The sequence below is a fragment of the Notamacropus eugenii genome, chromosome 1, assembly GCF_028372415.1.
Source record: "Notamacropus eugenii isolate mMacEug1 chromosome 1, mMacEug1.pri_v2, whole genome shotgun sequence".
Lineage (NCBI taxonomy): Eukaryota > Metazoa > Chordata > Mammalia > Diprotodontia > Macropodidae > Notamacropus > Notamacropus eugenii.
The window spans coordinates 478,593,219-478,617,248 of NC_092872.1; the positions used below are offsets into that span (position 1 = coordinate 478,593,219).

Here is a 24,030-nt window from a genome sequence, read left to right on the forward strand (position 1 = left end):
AAAACCACTTGGTACTGGCCAAGAAACAGAAGAGTAGACCAGTAGAATAGGTTAGGTACTCAAGACACAGTAGTCAATGAATATAGCAATCTACTGTTTGATAAACCCAAGGACCCCAGCTTCTGGGATAAGAACTCACTGTTTGACAAAAATTACTGGGAAAACTGGATAACAGTGTAGTGGAAACTAGGCATAGACCAATGCCTGACACCATACACAAGAATACAAGAATGAAGTCCAAATGGGTGCACGATCTAGGTATAAAGATTGATACTATAAACAAATTAGTAAAGCAAAGAATAGTGTATTTATCAGAATTATGGAGAAGGGAGACATTTTTTACTAAACAAGAGATAGAGTACATTGTGAAGTGCAGAATGAATAATTTTGATTACATTAAATTGAAAAGTTTTTGCACAACCAAACCCAGTGCAACCAGGGAAGCAGAAAACTGGGAAAGAATTTTTGCAACTAGTGTCTGTGATAAAGGCCTCATTTTTAACATATATAGAAAACTGAGTCAGATGTACAAGAATACAAGTCATTCCCCAATTGACAAATGGCCAAAGGACATGAACAGGCAGTTTTCAGAGGAAGAAATTAAAGATATATATAGCCATATGAAAAAATGTTCTAAACCACTATTGATTAGAGAGATGCAAATCAAAACAACTCTGAGATAGCACATCACACCTAACAGATTGGCTAACATGACAAAACAGGAAGATGATAAATGTTGGAGAAGGTGTAGGAGAGTTGGAACACTAATTCACTGTTGGTGGAGCTGTGAGCAGATCCAACCATTCTGATTGCAGAGCAATTTGGAACTAAGCCCAAAAGGCTACAACAAAGTTCATACTCTTTGACCCAGCAATACTGCTTCTACGACTGTATCCCCAAGAGATCATAAAAATGGGAAAGGGTCCCACATGTACAAAAATATTTATAGCAGCTCTCTTTGTGGTGGCCAAAAACTGGAAATCAAGGGGATGCCCATCAATTGGGGAATGGCTGCATAAATTGTGGTATATGAGTGTAATAGAATATTATTGTATTGTGCTATAAGAAATGATGAACAGGAAGACTTCAGAGAGACCTGGAAAGACTTATGAACTGATGCTGAGTGAAAGGAGCAGAACCAGGAGAACTTTGTACACAGCAACAACCACAGGGTGCAAAGAATTTTTCTGGTAGACTTAGTACTTCATTGCAATGCAAGGACTTAAATAATTCCCAGTGGTCTCTTAAGGCAAAATGCCTTCCACATCCAGAGAAAGAACTATGGAATTGGATTGCAGAATGAAGCAGATCATTTTCTTCTGCATTATGTTTTGACTTGTTTTATGAGTTCTCCCATTCATTTTAATTCTTTTATGCAGCATGATTAAGGTGAAAATGTATTTAATAGGAATGTATGTATAGAACCTGTATAAAACTGTATGCTGTCTCTGGAAGACAGTGTGAAATATCTCACTGGAAGAACCACTGACCTGGAAAATAGATCCAAGAGAGTTAATTTCAAAATTATTGGACTACCTGAAAGCCATGATTAAAAAAAATAATAATCTAGACATCATCTTTCAAGAATTTATCAATGAAAACTGTCCTGATATTCTAAAACTAGAGGATAAAATAGACATTGAAAGAATCCACCAATTGTCTCTGGAAAGAGATCCTAAAAGGAAAACTCCTAGGAATATGGTAGCCAAATTCCAGAGTTCTCCAGTCAAGGAGAAAATATTGCAGGCACCCAGAAAGAAACAGTTCAAGTATTGTGGAAACTCAACTACAAGATGTAGTAGCTTTTACATTAAGGGATTGAAGTAGGATTAGAATATGATATTCCAGAGGTCAAAAGAGCTAGGTTTAAAACCAAGGATCACCTATCCATCAAAACTGAGTATAATACTTTAGGGGGGGAAATGGTCATTCAATGAAATAGAGGACTTTCAAGCATTCTTGATGAAAAGACTAGAGCTCAATAGAAAATTTGATTTCCAAATACAAGAATCAAGAGATGCATGAAAAGGTAAACAGGAAAGAGAAATCATAAGAGACTTATTAAAGTTGAACTGTTTACATTCCTATATGGAAAGATGATATTTATAACTCATGAGACTTTTCTCAGTATTAGGGTTGTTGGAGCAGATGGATGGATGGATGGATGGATGGATGGATGGATGGATGGATGGATGGATGGATGGCAGGCACAGGGTGGGTTGAATATGAAGGGATGATATCTAAAAAATAAAATTAAAGTGTGAAAGAGGACTACATTGGGAGAAAGGGAAAGATAGAATGGGGTAAATTATCTCACATAAAGAAGCAAGAAAAAAGTTTCACCATGGAGGGGAAAAGGGAGGAGGTGAGAAGGAATGAGTGAACCTAATTCTCATCAGATTTGGCTTAAAGAGGTAATAACATACACACTCAATTGGGTATCTTACCCTACAGGAAAGTAAGGGGAAAGGAGGATAAGGGGGGGGATGATAGAAGGGAGGGCAGATTGGTGGAGGGAGTAGTCAAAAGCAAATACTTTGGAAGCAGGACAGGGTCAAAGGAGAAAATAGGATAACTGGTGGACAGGATAAGATGAAGGGAAATATAGTCTTTCACAACATGACTGTTATGGAAGTGTTTTGCATAACTACATATGTTTAACCTATATTGAATTGCTTGCCTTGTCAACGATGGTGGGTGGGGAGGGAGGAAGGGAGAGAATTTGGAACTCAAAAGTTTTAAATATGAATGTTAAAAATTGTTTTAGCATGCATCTGGAAAATAAGATGTATAGGCAATGGGGTATAGAAATCTATTTTGCCATATGGGAAAATAGAGGGAAGGGGGGTGGAAGAACAGGGAGTAATAGAAGGGGAGGATAGATTGGAGGAAAGAGTGGATGGGGTGCATTCTGTCCTGGGTTAGGGGGTGGGGAGAGATGAGGAGAAAATTTTGAATTCAAATTCTTGTGGAAGTAAATGTTGAGAACTGAAAAATAAATTATATATTTTTTAAAAATTCTTTTTGCTTGCAATTGGGAAATAAAATATATAGGCAGTGGGTTATAGAAATCCATCTTGCCCTTCAAGAAAGTAAGGGGACGGGGATAAAGGGGGGAATGATAAAAGGGAGGGCAGACTGGGGGGAAGGAGTAATCAGAATTCATGCCATCTTTGGGTGGGAGAGGGGAAAGATGGGGAGAAAATTTGGAACTCAAAAATCTTGTGGAAATGAATGTTGAAAACCAACAATAAATTAATTATTTTTTAAGAAGAAACAAACAAAAGAATGAAAAAATAGAAGCAAATGTGAACTGTCTCATTGGAAAAACAACTGCCCTCCAAAACAGATCAAAGAGAAATAATGTAAGTGTTATTGGATAGTAGTCCAAAGGCATGAATAAAAAAAGAGCCTAAATATCATATTTCAAGAAATTGTTGAGGCAAATTGCCCTGATATCCTAGAACCAGAGGGTAAATTAGAAATGTAAAGAATCCACTAGTCACCTCCTGAAAGAGATCCCAAAATGAAACACACACCTGCCCCAGGAATATTCCAGAACTCCGAGGTCAAGGAGAAAATATTGCAATCAGCCAGAAAGGAACAATTTAAATATCATGAAGGCACAGTTAAGATAAGACACAATTTAGCAGTTTCTACATTAAAGGATTGGAAGATTTAAAATATGATATTCTGGAAGCAAAGGAACTAGGATTATAACTAAGAACTAGGATTATAACCAAGAATTACTTACTTGGCAAAATTGAGCATAATCCTTCAGGGGGAAAAGTGGACATTCAATGAAATTGAGGCCTTTTGAGCATTCTGATGAAAAGACCAGAGCTGCATAGGAAATTTAACATTCAAGCACAAGGCTCAAAAGAAGCATAAGAAGTTAAACAGAAAAGAGAATCATAAGGGATTCAGTTATGTTAAACTGTTTACATTCCTGCATGGGAAGATGATACTTGTGTAACTCTTAAGAATTTTTTCCTTTTGGGGGCAGCTAGAAAGAGTGTTGATAGATAGAGCTCATTGGTGTGAATTGAATATGAGGGGATGATATCCAAAAAAAAAAAAAATTAAAGGGTGGAAAAAAAAAAGGCATGCCCTGGGAGAAGGGGGAGGGAAGAGGTAGAATGGGGTAAATTATCTCAATAAAAGAGATATGAAAGAGCTTTTACAGTGGAGGGGAAGATGGGGAAGGTAGTTGCTGGCAATGCTTGAACCTTCCTCTCATCAGAATTGGCTCAAAGAGGAAATAACATGCATATAGAAATTGATCTTACCCTACAGGGAAGTAAGAGGGGAGGGGAATATTAGAAGTATGGGTGCTGATATAAGGGAGGGGCAGTGGTCAGAAGCAGAAGATATTTGAGGAGGAACAGGGTGAAAGGACAAGAGAGAGTAGAATAAACAGAAATGCAGGATGGAGGGAAATACAGTTAGCAATCATAACTGTAAATGTGAATGGGATGAATACAGTACATGATTCCGGCCTTCAACAAACTTATAATCTCATAGAAGAGATAAGCCAAGCATACATACAACTGTCGTGTACAGTAGAATGTGAAGAACAGGGAGAGCCATTGAGTGCCACAGCAGCTGAGGGAAAGGAGTTTGCTCTGAGCTGGGGCTTGGGGCCTGACTGCAGCCCTGCTTGTGCTATAGACTTAAGAATTATACCAGCTGTTGTTAACTTGAGAGTTGGTATTGTGTACACCTGACCTTGTGCCAGGTCCCTTTTGTACTAAAACTAGTTTCATTGCAGTGCATTTTTTGGTGTTTTTTTCCTCCACTTTTGTCATCTACACTGCATAGGATTATCTCCCCTAGACTCCCTTTCTTTATCTTCCTGGAAAAATCAAGTGGTCTGTTTAAGGTGAAATGGGGTCTGAGGGCTGATTTACTAGAATTGTGTACAAACCTTCTCTCTAGGGGATTCCAAATAACATGACTGAATAATATTGGTTGCTTCTTGCCTCAGAACATGGACTAAATAAGACCAGCTTCTGTTTATTTAAATATGTTGATTCTGTAAAAGCTGTTGTTCATTTGTAAAAGAATTAAATTTTATATATTATATATATCCATATTTTAAACTTAGGAAAATGAAAAATTGAAGCAGGAGGTCCTTGAGAAGAAAAATCGGATAGAAGAACAAAATGACAAGATTACTGATCTGATTGAACGCAGTCAGAGGTAATAGCACAGTGAACTGGCCCTAAAAACAAACACAATTTATTTAATGCTTACATCAAACAGGCTTATGGCAGTGAGAGACCTGTATGTAACAAGGAAGTTTCAAACTTTCATGACTCCTATCCATTGTATGGCATTGTTTAAGATGACCCTCTGCTTGACTTCTGTGTGCCTGCAGTTTGCTGGACCTAATCCTCTATTTCATAGGTATGTGGAGCAGAGTAACCTGCTGATGGAGAAGAGGAACAGCACCCTTCAAATGGCCACTGAAAACACACAGGCAAGAGTATTGCATGCTGAGCAGGAGAAGGTAAAATCATGAGCACCACGGACAGCAGCCTGAAGGGCCAGGAGACAGCTAAGACCTTTCAGAAAGACAACCCAAATTTTTCAAGTAGAGTGAACATGATCCCTATTTCAGAGTAATTCCTGGGTACATTACCCATCTTTTCACCTACTAACATGTTTTGAATTCACTAAAGTTGTGTGTGTGTGTGTGTGTGTGTGTATATATGTATCACTTTTACACATTGACTTAAAAAAACTCAGGTTGGTAGAACAGTTATCCTGTTATATAGAAAATAAACAGTAAATCTCATCTGATCCCAAATTACTTTTGGTAATTTGGGGCTTATGGTTTAATTCTAATGAGTTTACATCTTTAAGGATGTTTCTAAAGGCCTTTCATTTCAGGCCTCCTCCATGACTTTTGTGTAGTGCTTCGAACTTTCATAGCTGTTGTCTTAGCACCACCCTGGGAGAAGAAGAGGTACAGGCTGCACCACACTGCCTCTGCTTTGTAAGCATTGGATTGAAACTGATTTCAGACTGTGAGTGCTGTAATATCAGAGTCAAGAAATACCATTAGTGTTAGCAGTGCCTAGGATTAGGGCTTTGGGTGGGACTGGCTGGTTTTAAGGACTAGGCTTGTTTACATTCCTGTCATTAACAATGAGATTGAAGACTGTTTGCTTGGGTTGCAGATCTTTAGCTGAGAAATATTGACCCTTTCACCTACTAGGTTTGGAGAGATTACATTATTGTGGAGGAGAAATGGTCTGTGTTTGATTATTTTATTTTGGTGAGAAATTCACTAAGGGCATTGTATAATTGTGTACAGATACTTTCATGAAGTACTCCTGATATTCCTGTTATATTCTTTAATTATTGCCATGAGTTCTTCCCTGTGTGCATTTATATATAAGGAGGTTCTGGTATGTTCTAGCCCCATCTTCTCACCAAATATAACAGATCCCCATTATCATTTCCTAGCCCATTCTGGATTTAGGGGTAGGCACCTTCTGATAGACACTGAGTGTTCCCTTAGCTGCCTCCCACATGTCTCTTGTGTGATAGTTCTATTACTCCCTTCTCTTTTCCTCCTTTCTCATTCTGTCCCCTTTCTCTCTCTCCCACATATCCTCTCCTTGCCCTTTGGCCTAGGTTTGCCAAGCCCTACAGAATGTTGTTTGGTTCCACTCAGACCAGCCAGGGCTAAAGAGGCTGCTGACCATGGCTTTGCATGATGAGAGACTAGCCACATAGATCTCATTTCATCTCCTGCTAATCACATTTAAACTGAGCTGACTTTGACCATTTCCTCCTTATTCCCACCCCTCTTCCCGGTCTCTCATTTTATTCCTGCTTCCTCTCATTCTCTTCCTTGGGACTTCTGTGTCAGGGAGAAGACCAAAGTTCTCCTGCATCAGACCCAGCATTCTAACTTTAACCAGAAATAGTTCTTACTACTCACTGTGACAGGACTGTTTTTGGTATTCTGTATAGCCATAACCTATTGGAATTACCAGGGGCCTTGGAGGGGATCCTCAGTGACTTGCTGGACCTAGCCCCCCAGCTCTGCAACCCACCTTCTCTCTGACGTTCTTTGTTCTTGATCTGACTTGGATGCTTTTGCTGCTTGTTTTTCAGAACATTTAGTTTTTCCTCTTGCTCCTTTCTCTCCCAGCACCTGATGTCAGCAGCAGGATTCGTTGAGGGGTGGGACCAAGGGAGGCCGCCTGGACATGGTGTAGGTGTTTAGTGTTTTCCTTCTCTCCAACCCTTTCACATGTGCTCACTGACTTGCTCTCTCAGGTATCTGGGACATAGGGCTTTTTACTGACTTTGGGTCATCAGAAGTCCAGGATTTTTGTGCATGGTAACTCTACTCCTATGAAGAGAGCAAGATATTGAGCTGTGCACCATCTCTAGGCATAATTCCTCCCTGTCCTCCTGGTTGTTTAGCAGCAAGGCTTTCTGCTGGCTCACATCTGGACATGTATTCAAACCATGGGTGGATGCGGAACCACCAAGTCTCAGTTCCAAGTTTCAGACACTCATTTGAGGCAAGCCAGTCAATTCCCTTATGCTCAGGATAATGCCATCTTCTCAGTTTCATGATTTTCTTCATATTACCAACTCCACTTACTGCTTCTTCATGGTGGAACTGATAACTAAGAAAAGTTTAAAATTATGTTCTGTGTACTTTGTTTAATGAGGAAATGAAATATATACTCCATTTTAGAAAGATTTCTGTCCAGCTTGATTCAGATTTGGGGTTGAGTAGTAGGTTTTCACACTTCACAGAGTAAAATTCATTTATCTGTAAATTAGTTGACTTCATCTCAGTGATTCTGGGTAAATGAACACTAGCAGTAAGAGAAGTGAAAGAAATTAAAAGCATAAGCAAAAGCAAAGAGAAGACAAAACTATACTTCTTTGCTGATGACATAATTTTCTTTGGAGGGGCAGCTAGGTGGTGCAGTGGATGGAGCACCAGTGCAGGAGTCAGGAGGACCTGAGTTCAAATCTCACCTCAGACACTTGACACTCACTAGCTGTGTGACCTTGGTCAAGTCACTTAGCCCCAATTGTCTCATGCTGGGTCATCTCCAGTCATCCTGATGAATATCTGGTCACTGGATTCAGATGGCTCTGGAGGAGAAGTGAGGCTGGTGACCTGCACAGCCCTCCCTCACTCAAAATAAAGTCAAGTGACTGCAAGTCATATCATTATTTCTCTGATGGCATGGCCTTCTTCAGCAATGAAGGATGAACACACATCTAATTTTCTTTGGAAACTAATTGAGGTAATGGCTTCAGTAAATTAGGATGCAAAACAAATCTCCAGAATAATTAGCATTTCTACATAGTGGTCACAGAATCTGGAAGGAAATAATTGAAGGGAAGTACCATTCAGAATAACTACAAAATGCATAAAATATCTGGGAATCAATATTCTAAGTCATGCTCCATAATTCCGTAGATGCAATTACAAAACATTTAAAAAAAACTACTTTGAGGGGTATTTATTGCTTATGGTTAAGCCACACTAGTATAATAAAAATGATGATAAAATAAATTTATAGATTTAGTGTTGTGCTAATCAAACTCTCAAAGACTTGCTTTGTAGAGAGTGAAGCAAAATTACAATGAAATTATTTGGAGGAGTAAAAGGCCTAGAACCTCAAGGGAGATGGAATGGATGGAAAAAGTAAGAATGAAGAAGAGAATGGGAGAATTACATTCAAATTATACCATAAAGCGTTAAACATAGCAGAGTTTGTGCAGGACATGGGCCCATTTCTGTTTGACTGCCTTTGTATAGTGCCTGGGTTATGGGAACCCTTAGGCATTCTGTTCATTTATATTAGTGCCTTCCTTTCACAGCCAGAAGCAGATATCTGTAGAACAGAGCTACTTCCTTGCCCCTAAAAGTTTTTTTTATTGTAGTCCAGCAGTCTTAAATGGGCCTAAAAATAACCCTCCTGCCTCAACTCTTGTGGTGGCACTCCTTACGGCCCTCATGATACCCTAGAGTCTCCTGTATTTCTTAGTATTATTCTTTCTTGGAAACTACAGGAAGACTTCATAGAAATAATCATCAGTGGGAATTGAATACTTTGAAAAGTTAATAAGCCATACACATCTGGGATACCCATTGTATAATAGATAGCATAGAGATAATGAGAATGAAAAATTCAGAAGAAAAAATGTTGATAGTACATTCAAGGGAGACTACTAATTGCATGTTCACTTACGATAGAGCTAAAATTGTATACTTACTGGTTTTTTTCTCCAATAAATGCAGCTGTTGGCTTCACAGCTCTCTTTATAGAGAGGATACGTGTATGGGTACTGGCTAAACTGCATCTTTGGGATAACTGCCAATGCACTGCAAGGTCTCATGGAAGAGTGGAGAGCTGCCCCCTTCAGAGCCACTTGCTACACATAACACACGTTTTAAATGTTTTAGAAAATAAATATTTTCTAGGGTGCTGGTACTGTTCAGATCAGAGCTCTGCAGTGCTCCAGGAAGACTGTAATCATGTAATGCCCAAACCTCAATGTATCATGACATTTCAAGTGGTCACAAGAAGAGAAGGATAACCTTGAGGACAACCATAGCAAAAGGATATTTCTTTTCAGAGCAATATCAAAGTTCTTAATCAAATGATTGTAGTATGATGGCATAGGCCACATGAAAAAAATTTTAACTGCATTATATGTCATATTGAGCAGTTTTTAAGTACTCTTAAATCTCAGTCTCAGAAATTAACCTGAGAGGGCTTGCTTTGATACAGACATGGGAGTTGTTTTTTCCATGTCTCTCATGATTAAAGGCCTCACAGCATCCTTAGTGAGTTGTAGAAAATTTATTATAATTAAGCAGATTGAGTCAACTAGAATGAAGCAAATTTTGGAAGTAACCCTCAAACCTTACCTTTTGGTACTCCTCAATGACTGGCATGACTCTCTGAATTTGTATACTAGCTGCCTTCATGGTTCTCCATGCCTAGTTATTGCCTTCATAATCTAATATTTACATTACTGTCATATCTTCCAGTTTAGCTCTTCCTTCCTTTTCCGCCTAAAGAGTGTAAGCTTTCTGAGGGCAAGTCTATTTATTTGTCTTTCTTTTCATCCCCAGTACTTAGTGTAGTGTCTAGTATATAATTAGCCATTGGTTCATTGATCATTATCTTCTTAAATGAAGTACCTTTCGAAATCACCAAGACCCATTAGTACTGCTAACTCTTGAAGGACTTTCCTTTGCCTATCTTTTGAATTTTATTTTCTTGTACATCATAGGAACTGAAAAGAGGTTTATTTTTCTGAATTAAATTATGCAGATTTCAAAGTTTTCCCTTTGCTTAATGCAACATTTATTATGTCTGTAGTCCTTCAAAAAAAAATTTCTCCTTTCCTGTTATACATATTCAGTTAAGCTTTTTTCACCCAGTAAAACCCTTTCATTTAGTAACTCAGGTATTGATATCTTTACAAGGAAAAGATCAGCCACTTTTAACAAGTTCAGAATCTGATTTAAAGTACGGTGAGCCAGCTAGCTCAAAAGTAAATCAATCAGATCTTGCTGGATAGGGTATATAGACCATCTTTCTATATTAATAACCTTCTTTTGAGAACTCCAAACTACCTTCATATGTGCTAATGTCCCTCCCATTCAGTTAAGTCAGGTTAAGCAAGGAGATGCCAAATACTGTCATCCTTGGGGTTCTGACCTCAGTATTAGTGAGGAGCTGTAACTTATTCGTTACCTTATTTTTGTATGTTGATAGAGGATAACATTGGGACTAGCCTCATTGTATAACTTGTGGTTTAAGCTTACTCCTAATTCCTCTGCTTGATTAACCAGGCTAAGGTCACAGAAGAGTTGGCATCAGTGACTGCCCAGGTCTCCAGTCTGCAGCTGAAACTGACCACTCAGCAGAAGAAGGAAACAGACCTACAGATTCAACTGACAGAATGCCGGAAGGAAGCAGATCTCCGGGAGACTCAAATCAGCCGATTGCAGGCACAGATCACAGGTCTGTTCCTGGTAAAAGGGGCTGGACTGACTTTGAACATTCTAAACTCTGACCTGGAAACCACTATTTTCTGCCAAACTTTTTTCATTTAGCAGGTTGTTCATGAGACCCCTGGAGTACAGTGAAAGAGAGACTTCTAGTATATAAGAACTGAAAAGGACCCTTGGGATCATCTAATCCAGCATTAAAAATACATGTATACAGTTGGATGAACTAGGACAATTCTGTCATCACTTCTAAAAAATATTTTTAAAAAAATACTTTTTTGTTTAGTAACGTCATTTTTTTTTAACATAAAAGATAACATATTCATTACTCCAAAAGGGCTATTCATACAAGGATGCAAATGGACTCAAGTTTCCACAGCTGCATCTCTCATCGGTGGTACATTTAGAACTGCAGTGTAGAATGGAGTTCTCTCTTTTCCTGAGAGAGTTACTGTGCTTCTACTCTATCATGTTGGTAAACAACAGAATCCTGTCCCCCCCACACGTGTTAAGAAACAGTTTTACTCTCATAGAGAGTTGGGGGATCAGATGTCAGCAGAATATAAATTTGCCATGTGAAGCAAAGTATCTCATGTCCAGTTCCATAAACATCTATCAAATACCTACAGATATATTTTTACATTTGTTGTCCTTTATGAACTGGAGTTCAATCCAGGGATTCCCAGCCCTGCCTTTGTATTGTCCCCATGGAACTCCTTGTTATCTCAAAGGATGCTATGCAATTCTGAAAAAAAAAATTATTTAAATTTACTTTAATTAAATATATATCACACTACTGTTTTTGAAGGGAGTGAGGGGAGCTGTCATGAAAAACCAGTCAGTAAAAATGTCACCAATACCAGAGACTTGCATCTCCCTGACCCAGGGACCTAGTTGATCTGACTCAGTATGTACAAACTGAAGAGCTTCAATATTCTGTGGACTAGTTAGTGAAAAGAAGTTGTATGTTCTAGAGTAAAATTACCATCTCTTCCAGTTGGGGATATTTTCTTTACTTCATATATGTTCAAGTTGAGGTACAGACAAGAGTATCAGCTAAATGTGAGTGGGTAAAGGAATGAATTTGTGAGTATGTCTTTGCGTAGCAGCCTCAGTAAACTTCCTAGAGAGATGACAAAATAATCAAAAGAAGGAAGAATTGTCCCAAATAAATGGAATGGTATTCCTTGAAGCCTTGAAGAGGCTTAGTCACCCAAGCAGCCAAGCCCAGCCATTAAAGTTTCATCCATCCATGCTTGGACCAACTATCTGCTTCTGTTTTTTAGAACTCCAAGAAACATCAGAGCAAACTCAGTCCAAATTTAAAACTGAAAAGCAAAGCCGCAAGCAATTGGAACTAAAGTTGGCAACTCTAGAGGAGGAGCTGACTGACCTTCAGGCTGAGAAAGAATCTATGGAAAAGGTAAGTTTTGCTGCTTAAGTTCCTCACCAAGACTTATGATTAGGCCAGTCAGCCAATTTTAGCTTTTAGGGAATGTTTAAGGGGTATCTTCTTGGTCTGTGAAGGACCTTTCTTGATTGGGAAAGACTGCCTGCCATGGAGACAACAATCTCTAGTCTTAAAATAGATTTCAGTTGGGATATAAAGGAAAAAAATAACTAAATAAGAAAATATTTTAAGTTTCTAGGAACCAAGCAAGTTCCTAGCGATATAGTCACCCTTATTTAACCTCTACTAGACTATTAGAAATTAAGTTAGTTTTTTCCTTCCAAAGACCCTCTCAGAGAGGAAAAAGAAGTCTGCCCAAGAGCGAAGCCAGGCTGAAGAAGAGATTGATGAAATTCGCAAATCACACCAGGAAGAATTAGAAAAACTTCGACAACTCCTGAAACAGGCTCAAGTGTCTACAGATCAAACAGTAGCTGAACAGGTACAGGGGAGATGTGGGGGTAGGAAAATAGAAGATCATAAACCTGCATGAAGAAGTGAAAATCTCAAACATAAAAACAAATTTCCCTGATTCCATTTTAGATTTTGATGAGTGTTCCCTGGAGACCTCAGTTACAGGTACCCAAAGGGATAGATATCAAGTAAAAGGCCATCCTTCAAGGGACATTTCAGTGCTTGCAAAGAATGGGGAGCAAAGGTTTTCCAGTGAGATGAGAAGACATATGGCAGGAGATTACAAAGGGAGGGGACTGAAGTATGGATTTGGCTGAGAGCACAAGCCCAACCAGTTAGATGGTTACAGCGGGTGAAGGGATGGTGTTCTCAGACAAATAAACAAGGTCAACCAGGCTATAAAAGGTCCGGGCGTTCAGACTCCAATTAGCCGTAGGGGTCCAACACAGCACTAGCAAAGAGAGGAGGCACCAAGGCAAGTTCTGAGGCTGTTTGGGAAAAGGCTGTTTAGTGCTGTCCAAAGTTGTGTGCCCCTTTCTTGGCTATGGGTGCCTCCGTGTCCTCATGGGTTCAATAGCCATGAGGATATCAGAGAATTGACTCCTGAAGAAATTAAAATTATTCTGTATTATTTAATAATTGATTTTATTTTGTAATTGACCATATTTTGTGCTACTGCCCCATTTTGTATAATTGCTCAGTCTCAATCCATCCCTGAGTCAGCTTTTCTTCTGAGTTAAAGTCACAAAATAACTTATTATCCCCAAAAGGTATATTGCCCATTCTTAAATGTCCTTGAGGGTCTTATATCCCTGACAGACCCTTCTAAGGGCCAGTAAGTCTGCTAACTCAGAGCTGCTAACAAGGCCTACAAGATCCTGATGGATCCCATAAAAGAATTAATATTCTTTGTCAGAGAGAGATGGTCACTAGCACCTGCTTTCTTTAAAATAACCAGTCATGTTCTCACCCCCAATGAAACTGTCTACCCTGTAACCAGTTGTATTTTCTTTCCCACCTACCCAACTCTGTACTCGCCAAAACTATATTAAGCCTTACCTTGGGGTCTTTGGTCAATAAGAAAGGCCATTGACCCAATTTATTGGGTTACTGTTAGCCTAACTAATAAATTGATTATTCTCAGATCATTGTCTCTTGGTTTACCTTAATTTTCAAATGTAACATTACTGGTGGACTCTGCCCCTTCTTAGCACAAGAGCCCCAGAACTTAAAGGGATTACTGGGACAGCCTTACCAAGGAAGAAGAAGCATATTAAGAGCTATTGGCTTATTATCCCATACAGGGAGAAACTATTTGGGCTTAGAAAATCTCCTTCCCCAATGTCCTAAGGATCTTTTATAAGTTTTAGGACCTCATATAAGTTCCCTGGCAGGTATCTCTGATGCAAGCTGAGCTGAAATCCCAGTGGGAAGCCAAGTGTGAACACTTGTTGGCTTCTGCCAAGCATGAACATTTGCAACAGTACCAAGAAGTGTGTGAGCAGAGAAATGCTACTCAGCAGAAACTCACTCACCTGGAAGAAAAGGTAAATCACACTGAAGCAACTCATCTGGCCAATCAGCCTCTTTGGATTATTTGGATCATGTAGCTATTTAGCAGCAGAGGGGAAAGGGAAACTTGTTTTTAAATTCATTAGCCTCAAAATTGCCCCAGCACATCAGCTGACCAGAAATCTGTCTAAAAGACTTACTGTTGATAGTGACAGTAGGCATCAGTATAATTGCTCAGTCTCCATCCATCCCTGAATCAGCTTTTCTTCTGAGTTAAAGTCACAGAATAACTTAACATCTCCAAAAGGTATATTGCCCATCCTTATCCATCCTTGAGGGTCTTATATCCCTGAAAGACCCTTCTAGGGGCCAGTAAGTCTGCTAACTCTGGTCTGCTAACAAGGCCTGCAAGATGCTGATGGGTCCCATAAAAAAATTAACATTCTTTAATTGTCAGAGAGAGGTGATCAGTGATGCAAGGGTACAAAAGTACAGGGACAGAGCTTTGGGACTCATTGCCTATGTTTGAGGCATATCACCTAAGCTCTTTTGGTCTAAATTAGAGGCAGTTTGGACAGTGGAGGGTGGTCTCCACATCTAGCTCCTGACACATCCTAACTCTGTGTCCTTGGACATAGCCATTAATTTCTCTGTGCCCCAAGCAGCACCCTGAAGTTACTGAACAATGAGGTGATTCTGTTGGTAGAATAGGTAGCTACTGACACCCAGCCTTGGCGTTTCTGCTTGTCTGATGGCTTCCTTCTTTCATTGACTTTCCTAAGAAAGAAGAAACCATGTTGTACAGTCAGGTTGTCAGTGATGCTTTTGGGCATGTGAGGTAGAGCCCAGAGGACTGAGAAGACTCAGACTGAGAACCCACTGTCTGCAAATCCTGGGGAGCCATCGTAGGTCCTGGGTGTGCTAGTCTTCACTGTGCTTTCTTTTTTCAGCTCTCTGCACTGGAGCAATCTCAAGATGTAGAGAAGCTTTCTGAATACCAAGAGTTGGCAGAACAGAAACAAAAGGAGGTAAGTACTAGTCAGAAGAGCAGATCCTTTAAACCACTGCTGCCACTGTGCACCCAGCTTAGAGAGAACACGTGATACTGAAAAGGCAAGCCTTCGAGATCACCTCACCCAGCCCCTTCATTTTACAGACAAGCAAGTGACTTACTCAAAACATGCTTAGTGACAAAAAAAATGAACTAAGATGTTGATCTTCCAACTTCCAGGCCAGTGTTCTTTCCAGTGCTTAGTTCTGAGGAGGATGGTTTTGGCTGTTGTAGAGGAAAATGCTTCTGAAGAGGGACAGATTGTTTCCCCCCATAGCCTAAGTGACAGAAATTCCTCTATGAAGGCTGTTAGCACAGTAAAACTTTATTAATCATTCAAAACCACCAAAATGTGGTTACCAAAAATTACCAAAATATAGGTAACTGATTTCTTAGCAATTTTTAAAAATGCCTTAGTGTTTTATTTTATTAAATGAAACTCAGATCATCTGAACTCAACTCATCATGAACTTGTGGATTCAATTTCTTTTTCAAACTGATATGGTTTTACAATCATGCATAATTATACTTATTTCAAGTTCCCAACAGCTGAACAAGCATAGTAACTTTCCCATCAGATATTAGCCCAAAGAACTAGCAAAAAGAAGGATACCCCACCCCTCTACCAACCCAAGACTAAGGGGAACAGAGCATAGTGTCAGATCTGGAGGCAGAATGATGCATAAGATTTTAATCCAGAGCCTCTTTCTGCCTCCAAATTTAACACTGTGGCCACTACACCATGCTGCTCCTAGTCTTGGGTTGGTAGAGAAGGATATACAGTGACCTCAAGAAGATCCTACTCTAATGGAGGAGACAACTTGCAAACAGAGATGCACATCAGCTACATCAGGATGAACTGGAAATAAAAAAACAGGGAAGGCACTAGAATTAATAGGGATTGAGAAAGGCTTCTTATAGAAGGTGAGATTTTAGCTGGGACTTAAAGGAAGCCAGGAAAGGCAGTAGACAGATAGTCCAGGCTTGGAGTGGGAGACAGCCAGTGGCAGAATGCCTTTAGCTAAGAAATGGAGTGTCTTGTTCATGGAGTAGCCAGTGACTGTCAAGGACTAAAGTGTAAGGAGACTGGAAGGAGGTAGGGATGTTATGGCTCTGGACACCAAGCAGAGGATTCTGTACTTGATCTTTGAGATGATAGAGAGCCACTCAAGTTTATGGAATAGGGAGGTGATATGGTCTGACCTGAACTTTAGGAAAATTTGGTGGCTGACTGGAGGTTGAATTGGAGTAGGGAAAGACTTGAGGCAGGCAGATCTACCAGCATGCTACTGAAGTAGTCCAGATGTGAGGCACTGGAGTGGTGACAGGATCAGAGGAGGGAAGGGGGCACATTTGAAAGATGTTGCATTCCCCAATTGATAAATGATCAAATGATACAAACAGGCAATTTTCAGAGGAAGAAATTAAAGATATCTATAATCATATGAAAAAATGCTCTAAATCACTATTGGTTAGAGAGATGCAAATCAAAACAACTCTGAGGTACCACATCACACCTATAAGATTGGCAAATATGATAGAACAGGAAAATGATAAATGGTGGAGAGGATGTGGGAGAGTTGGAACACTAATTCATTGTTGGTGGAGCTGTGAGCTCATTCGGCCATTCTGGAGAGCGGTTTGGAACTATGCCCAAAGGGCTACAAAAATGTGCATACCCTTTGAACCCAGCAATATCACTAGTAGGACTGTATTCCCAAGAGATCATAAAAATGGGAAAGGGTCCCACATGTACAAAAATATTTATAGCAGCACTCTTTGTAGTTGCCAAAAACTGGAAATCAAGGGGATGCCCATCAATTGGAGAATGGCTGAATAAATTATGGTATATGAATGTAATGGAGTACTATTGTGCCATAAGAAATGATGAACAGGAAGACTTCAGAGAGGCCTGGAAGGACTTATATGATCTGATGCTGAGCGAAAGGAGCAGAACCAGGAGAACTTTGTGTGGGGAACGACCACAGTGTGCAAGAGTTTTTTCTGGTAGACTTGGAATTTCGTAATAACACAAGAACTTTAAAAAAAAAAAAATTCCCAATGGTTTTCTAAGGCAAAATGCCTTCCACACTCAGAGAAAGAACTCTGGAATTCAAATGCAGAATGTAGCAGATCATATTTGTGTGCGTGTGTGTTATGTTTTGATTTGTTATATGATTTCTTCCATTTATTTTTGTTCATCTACACAGCATGTCTATAGTGAAAACGTATTCAACAGGAAAGTATATGTAGATCCCATATAGAATTGTATGCCATCTTGGGGAGGGAGGGGAGTGGTGGGGGGTAGGTGAGGGGTAGTAAAAATCCAAGTTTTATAGTAGTGATTGTAGAACATTAAAATAAATAAATTAATTAAAATAAATAAAATTTAAAAAAAAAGAAAGATGTTGCAAAGGTGAAATCAACAGGCCTTGTCAACAGCTTGGATGCTGAGGCGGGGGCAGAGATAATGAGGAGCTGAGGATGATTCCTAGGTTGTGAGCCGGAGGGCCTGAGGAACTGGAAGGATGGCACTGACCTCTATAGTAACAAGAAAGAGAGGAGAGGGGAGGTTTAGTTGGAAAGATAAATGAGTTCTGTTTTGGATATGTTTAGTTTAAGATGTCTACTGGACATCCAGTTCAAGATGTATGAAATGTAGATAGAGGTGCAAGACTTGAGGTCAGCAAAGAGGTTGGGGAAGAATGGGTAGATTTGAAAATCATCAGCACAGAGATAGTAATTTAATCCATGGGAGCTGATGGGATCATCAAGTGAAGTAGCATAGAAGGAGAAGAGAAAAGGAGCCAGGACAGAACCCTGAGGTACACCTCCAGTTAGAGGGTGTGATCTGGAGCAGGATCCTGCAAAGGAGACAGAGAAGGAGCAATCAGACAGGTAGGAGAAGAACCAGCAGAATGTGGTGTCCCAAACCCCTAGAGAGAAGACAGAATCAAGGAGAAGAGAGTGATCAGCAGTGTCAAAGAGAATGAGGATTGAGAAAAGACCATTGGATTTGGTAACTAAGAGATCATTGGTCACTTTGGAGAGAACAGTTTGGGTGGAGTGAGGATGGAAGCCCAAGAAAAGGCAGTCTTTTTCTAGCCCCTGTCACATATATTTTTTATGTTTTGTCCGCATTCTAAGACTGGTTTCCATAACCTCTTCTATTTGCAGTGTGTAGCCCTCCAATCCAGAATTGATAACCTAAGAGTCCACTATGAGCAGCGGATTCAGGAGCTAGAGAAACGGAAAACACAAGAAACTGAACATGGAGCAGAAGCATCAGACACTTCAGAAAAGGTAAGCTAACATCTCATGGAAGACTGGACTGAGAAGTGTAGTACCAAGCACCAGGTGATTATCATAACGTATAGAGTTGTTGGGATCTTACACATCCCACTGATATCCAGCAACTTAAACCTTTTAGCACATAAGCATATCTCAAAAGTTACTGTAGAAGATCTTTGAGTAGCTAAAGTTGCTATTATAAACCGTTTATATCAAAGCCTTCATACTTGATAGGAAAGGCCTGGATTTACAGTTCTAAGAAGTCTGGTTATCAGGCACACAAGACAGTAGTCAGTATTTGATAAGCATTTGTTTTGAATCTACTATGTACCATGCCCTGTGCTAAGTGCCAGGGATACACATAAGAAGAGGACAGTCCCTGCCCTTAAGGAGCTTACAAGATAGTCCACAAAAGGAAGCTGAAAGGAGTGGGGAGGTGTGTGACACAGGGGTATGGTGGGAAAGTCAGTGAGACTCAAAATATCAAGCTATAAAAAAGACAGTGACAATAACATGTCTCTTCTCAGCTGACAGTACAGAGAAATGGGCGCATGGAGAAGACAGAAAAATAGAAAAGACAGACACAATTAGCAAAACACCTTAATCTGGGTCCATCTAGTCTAGAGACAATCTCATCATACCTTAAGAGAAGGCCCTGAGAGAACTACTATATTGCATACAGCAAGTACTGATCATAAACACTGAGAAAGTTAAGTCATTTAAAAGAAGTTAGATTATTTCTAGTACATTAAAAAGGTAAAAAATTACATAACACATTTTAGTAGGATTTCTAACAAAAAAAGGTATAATTATTTTAAGTGTTGGTACTTCTAGGAGTAACTTCAGTTTGGTAGAAAATTACACATACGTGAGATATCACTGTGCTTGTCAGCCTTGAATAATTGTGAGTGCTGAGTCAGGAAAGGAGGAATAATGGTAAGATGCTAAAGGTAGTGTCTGATAGTGAAGACAGAACTCTATTTGAGGATGTCTAGGTATCATATGTAGAAGTTTCTGTACCTTGTGGCTACTTGTCACAGCTCTTTGATCACCCTCTATACCTCCAGTCCCCCCTTTAGGTCCCATTTGGTAAGTACTATTCAAGCTTACCATGTGTTCCTTTTTTACTAAATGGAGAACTTTTTGCTAAGTGATAAATTTTCATCTGAATAAACCGCTCGCAAGAATTGGCAGCATCCATCCAATCCTGCTGTAGAGTCCTAGACTTCTAGAATCATACAGGCCTGTAGAGGTCATGGGAGCCTAGCTGCCTCCCCAGCATAGGATACTGCTCTCTGTACCCCTGACTCTCAGCTCAGAGACTTCCTGGGCAGAAGAACTGGGTGTTTTTCAGGGCAGTCCATGTTGCTGTTGAACAGCTCCAAGAAGAAATTTTCATTGTTTTTACAGAAGCATAATTTGCAACATTGTTCCCAGTGCACCTATTTCTGCCATTTACATAGTTCGGTTCTGTTTCCCAAGTGTTCTCTCCAGTGTCCCTGTCACAGTATTAGCAAAGAGGCAGCCTTTTGTTCGTTCCTTCTAACAACCTACTGACTTCTGACTTTATGTCAGGGCCCAACTCTGGAGAGAAAGAATACCTGGGCTGAGCTTGTGTTCTCTTGAGTCTTTCTGCGCCTTTCTTGGTATACTGGGTATTGTATTATTCCAGGATCTCAGGGACAGTTCAGGCTTAGAACATACAATTGGCAGCCTTTTAAAGGCTCCAGTCCTTTACCTTGTGTACTTATCTCTGGCTCCTGGAAAGGCATGTTGGGTGCCAGTCCTCAGGACCAGGGGCATCCCCAAGAGATTGTTAGAAATGGGAAGGTGGTGTTGCAGGGTGGTGGCTCATGAAAACCATCCTCTGTGCTTTTATCAGCTATGGGTGCACAACTTTCATAAGTATGTTGTCAGGAGCATAGAGATCCAAGGACCCTAGAAAAGAGCCTTCTAGAAAGCAAAGCAATGTTCATTGTCTGCCATGTCCTGATTAAGGTGACAACTTTCATGTCTTGGGCCTAGGATGAATAACATCTTAAAATAATTGCTATGACTCTTCTCTGGGTCTGCCAAGCTTGTTTCCCAGCCCTGGACTTGATCTTGCTCCCCCTTCTTCCCATACCCATGTCCAGGTGAAGAAGATCATGAACCGAGTGTTCCAGTCTCTAAGGGGAGAATTTGAGTTAGAAGAGTCCTATGACGGCAGGACCATTCTGAGCACTGTCATGAATACAATCAAGGTATGTCTGCCGGCTTTGGGACCTCCTAATGTCCAGAGATTTTTAAAGGCATTTCACTAAGAAGCATTGTGGGATTGGGATCAAGTGAAGACCCAAGTCTGACACTGTGTGTGACTCTTCAGACATAACCTTCCTCAGCCTCAGTCTCCTCATCTTCAAACTGGAGACAATAATCTATAGAACATGCTTTGTCAATGGTAAGGTGCTATATAAATGTCAGTTGTTGCTTTTAAACAAATTGTTATTTATATCCTTTTTTTTACATCCCTTCATTTCCTCATATCACTCCCCCCTCACCAGAGAGCCTTCCCTTATATCAAAGAATAAAAAAGAGGGGAAAAAAACAGTTCAGGAAAACGAACTGACACATTAAATTCATACCTATCGTCCTCAGCCTCTAAAAAAGAGGAAAGGAGATATCTTCTCATACCTCTTCTGTGAGACAAGGCTATTAGCATGTTAAGTATATTTATTTATATATATGTTAAATGTTAGCAGCAACAGCAGTTATCCCTAGCCTACTTTATTTTTATTTAGTCATGGCTGGTTAGCCATGTTGAGACTAGTCTGGCTGATAAGACAGGAATTTCTCTAAGAAACGACTTGCCTGAAGCTTTTCTGTCCATGCTGATGTCCCGCTCCTTGGTTTTCCTGACAGCTGGAGACTCTGCTTCTGTTGGCTCCTCAGGAGCCAGAACAGGAGAGCAGCAGCGAGGGAGAAGAGCAGCCCCAGAAACCACCTCAGGAGCACTCAGCCCCAACCAGTCCAACTCCAGCTGTTAGAACCCTGGATCAGGAGGAGCTCAAGGAGACAGTGAAACCAGTGGAGCAGGAAGACAGGCCAGAGAGTCCACCACCTACAGCTTTTGAGACACAGAATGGGATGGAGGAAAGATACCAAAGGGATGGGATTTCAGAAGCAGAGAAAAGTCTAGAAGTACCTCATCAACCTCTCCCACGAGGGTCAGCTAGAGTTCCATCTCAAGGTATTCCAGGGCCCCCAGCTTCAATTCCACCCATGCCACCCCTTCTTGGAGATGCCGTAGTCTGGGAACCTGAGTGTAAAGAAATGCATGGTGATAATACGATGAAACATCACAGAAGCAGCCTGTCAGAAGCCTCAGGTGCCCAGAGATGGGAGAGTGAAGAGACTTGGCAGCCAGGAAACCGTCAGGCTGTAAGCCACAAGGAAGGGGACCCATTGTCAGCAGAGCTTGGACATTCAAGGGAAGAACTGAAATTTTCCCTCAAAGATGAAGAGGCGGATTGGCCTGCTGTCACGACCAGAACCACTGAGCCCCAGTTGGGCACAGATGTAAATTTTGCAGAACCAGTAGCCACCCTCAAACCTACCCATGGATGCCAGAACGCCAGGTTGGTTGCTGTCCTCCCTTAGCACAGAATTACAGTGGCAAGCATAGAATTGGCTTTGTCAGGATTGGTAAGTATTCCTTAGAAGCTCCTCATGCCTAGAGAGATATTATGGCTTCTTTTAACTCTAAATCTAGCTTCTCACAAATACAAATGATTCTTGAAACTTTTGGTGCCAGGCAGGAACATGTCAGAGACAGCAGTACTTTCTGCTGCTGATACCTGGTTTTCTTTCAGTTTCACAGATGGTGATGAAGATTGCTTGTTTAAAGGGGCAACATTGAAAGCATCAAAGCCAATTCCAGTGCCTGATGACGAGGATGAAGATGAAGTGGTAAGGAAATTTAGGGCTTGCCCTTGTCCTAAGACCATCATACAAGAGACCCTCATGTTCTACTCTAAGAAACAACATCCAGGTCAAAGGAATCTGGAGTCTTGGTGGCCTATTGTGATAGGGCTCTTTGTGCTGGACCCTGTAAGACGAATCTGGAGTTTGAAATGGGGCATACAAATATGGTGGTAGGTACATACCTATTCTTTATTGAAGATGGAAGATAAGTTTTGACCTTTCACTTGGACTCACTTTCTTAAGTGAGCAAGCATAGACAGCTTAGTCAATGTAATGTCAAAGCTCAGAATAGAAAATGAATTTCCTCTGACCATGAACAGGATTTCAGATAATAGAATCATAGGCTACCAGTGTTATTAGAGATCTTAGAGATCATCTAGCCCAGCCCACTTTTTCAAAGAGGAGCAAACTGAGTCCTAGAGAGATGCTTGAAATTGTCCAAGATTACCCGACTAACCTGGAACTACTCTAACCCTGTGGTGTCCTTCCCTTCCTCAGCTAGCACTTGCATACGGGTCATAATTCCACTCAAAGTGCTTCTCAACCTATGATCCCATTCTGCCCTTTCATACCTAAATCCATGATCCCCTAAACATTTCTTTGAGGAAAATAGAGCAGACAATCTCTCCTTTTTTATAGAGGAAGAAACTGGGTCTTATAGCAATTAAATGGCTTACTTAAGGACATAGTGCAGATTAGTGGCAAAGGTGGGACCAGACCTCAAACTTTCTGATACTCAGCCAAGTGTTCTTGCCTTAGGCACATATCGAATGTTAAGATTTGCATTGATGCTAAATGTATGCAGAAACCACATATTTTTCGGGCCCACTGTCACCACCAAAACATGCAAGTGTAGAAGGACAAATCTCTTGCCCTGTCAAAGATTTAGGGCAGAGTGAATTTTCCAGACGCATGAAGCAATATCACTGACAACACCAAGATCCTAAGTCTTTGTTCCAGAATCCTTCATGCCTATGCTCAAGTGTTCTTCTTGTCTTTGGTATAAAGTGTGTTATTTCAGTTACTTAGCAGAGTATGATAACCACCTTTCACCCCAAAATTAAATTTCTTTCAGAGGGAGAGCCATAGAATAAACACTACTGAGGTGTTTGGGCACCCTTTTTTACCACCGTAAGAAGTTGATGCTAACCAGCATCCTCAACAGCCTGCTAATATAATATGTCTTAGAATCCCAACCTCGTAGAGCTAGAATGGACTTTAGAACACAGTGTTAGAGATGGAGGGGACCTTGAATAGCAGCTAGACCATTTTCTCTGCTTTATGGATAAGGAGGCTTAAGCCCACTCAGCTTGAGGGTCCAAGGTCACACAA

At 40.4% G+C, this 24,030-nt stretch overlaps 1 protein-coding gene across 5 annotated transcripts in view; it reads left to right on the forward strand.

Moving 5' to 3' along the window:
* Positions 1-24,030, forward strand: part of FKBP15 (FKBP prolyl isomerase family member 15) — an 83,004-nt gene that overhangs the window by 56,563 nt on the left and 2,411 nt on the right. For 3 of the 5 annotated variants that reach the window (XM_072632477.1, XM_072632475.1, XM_072632478.1), the window contains 12 exons: positions 5,108-5,202; positions 5,410-5,512; positions 7,169-7,231; positions 10,859-11,030; positions 12,304-12,440; positions 12,754-12,909; positions 14,276-14,428; positions 15,344-15,421; positions 18,622-18,747; positions 20,871-20,978; positions 21,637-22,352; positions 22,587-22,683. In XM_072632477.1, the coding sequence (XP_072488578.1) occupies positions 5,108-5,202; positions 5,410-5,512; positions 7,169-7,231; positions 10,859-11,030; positions 12,304-12,440; positions 12,754-12,909; positions 14,276-14,428; positions 15,344-15,421; positions 18,622-18,747; positions 20,871-20,978; positions 21,637-22,352; positions 22,587-22,683 (2,004 nt within the window). The remainder of the gene's footprint in view (positions 1-5,107; positions 5,203-5,409; positions 5,513-7,168; positions 7,232-10,858; positions 11,031-12,303; positions 12,441-12,753; positions 12,910-14,275; positions 14,429-15,343; positions 15,422-18,621; positions 18,748-20,870; positions 20,979-21,636; positions 22,353-22,586; positions 22,684-24,030) is intronic. The other 2 variants (XM_072632474.1, XM_072632476.1) reach the window with 1 other exon arrangement.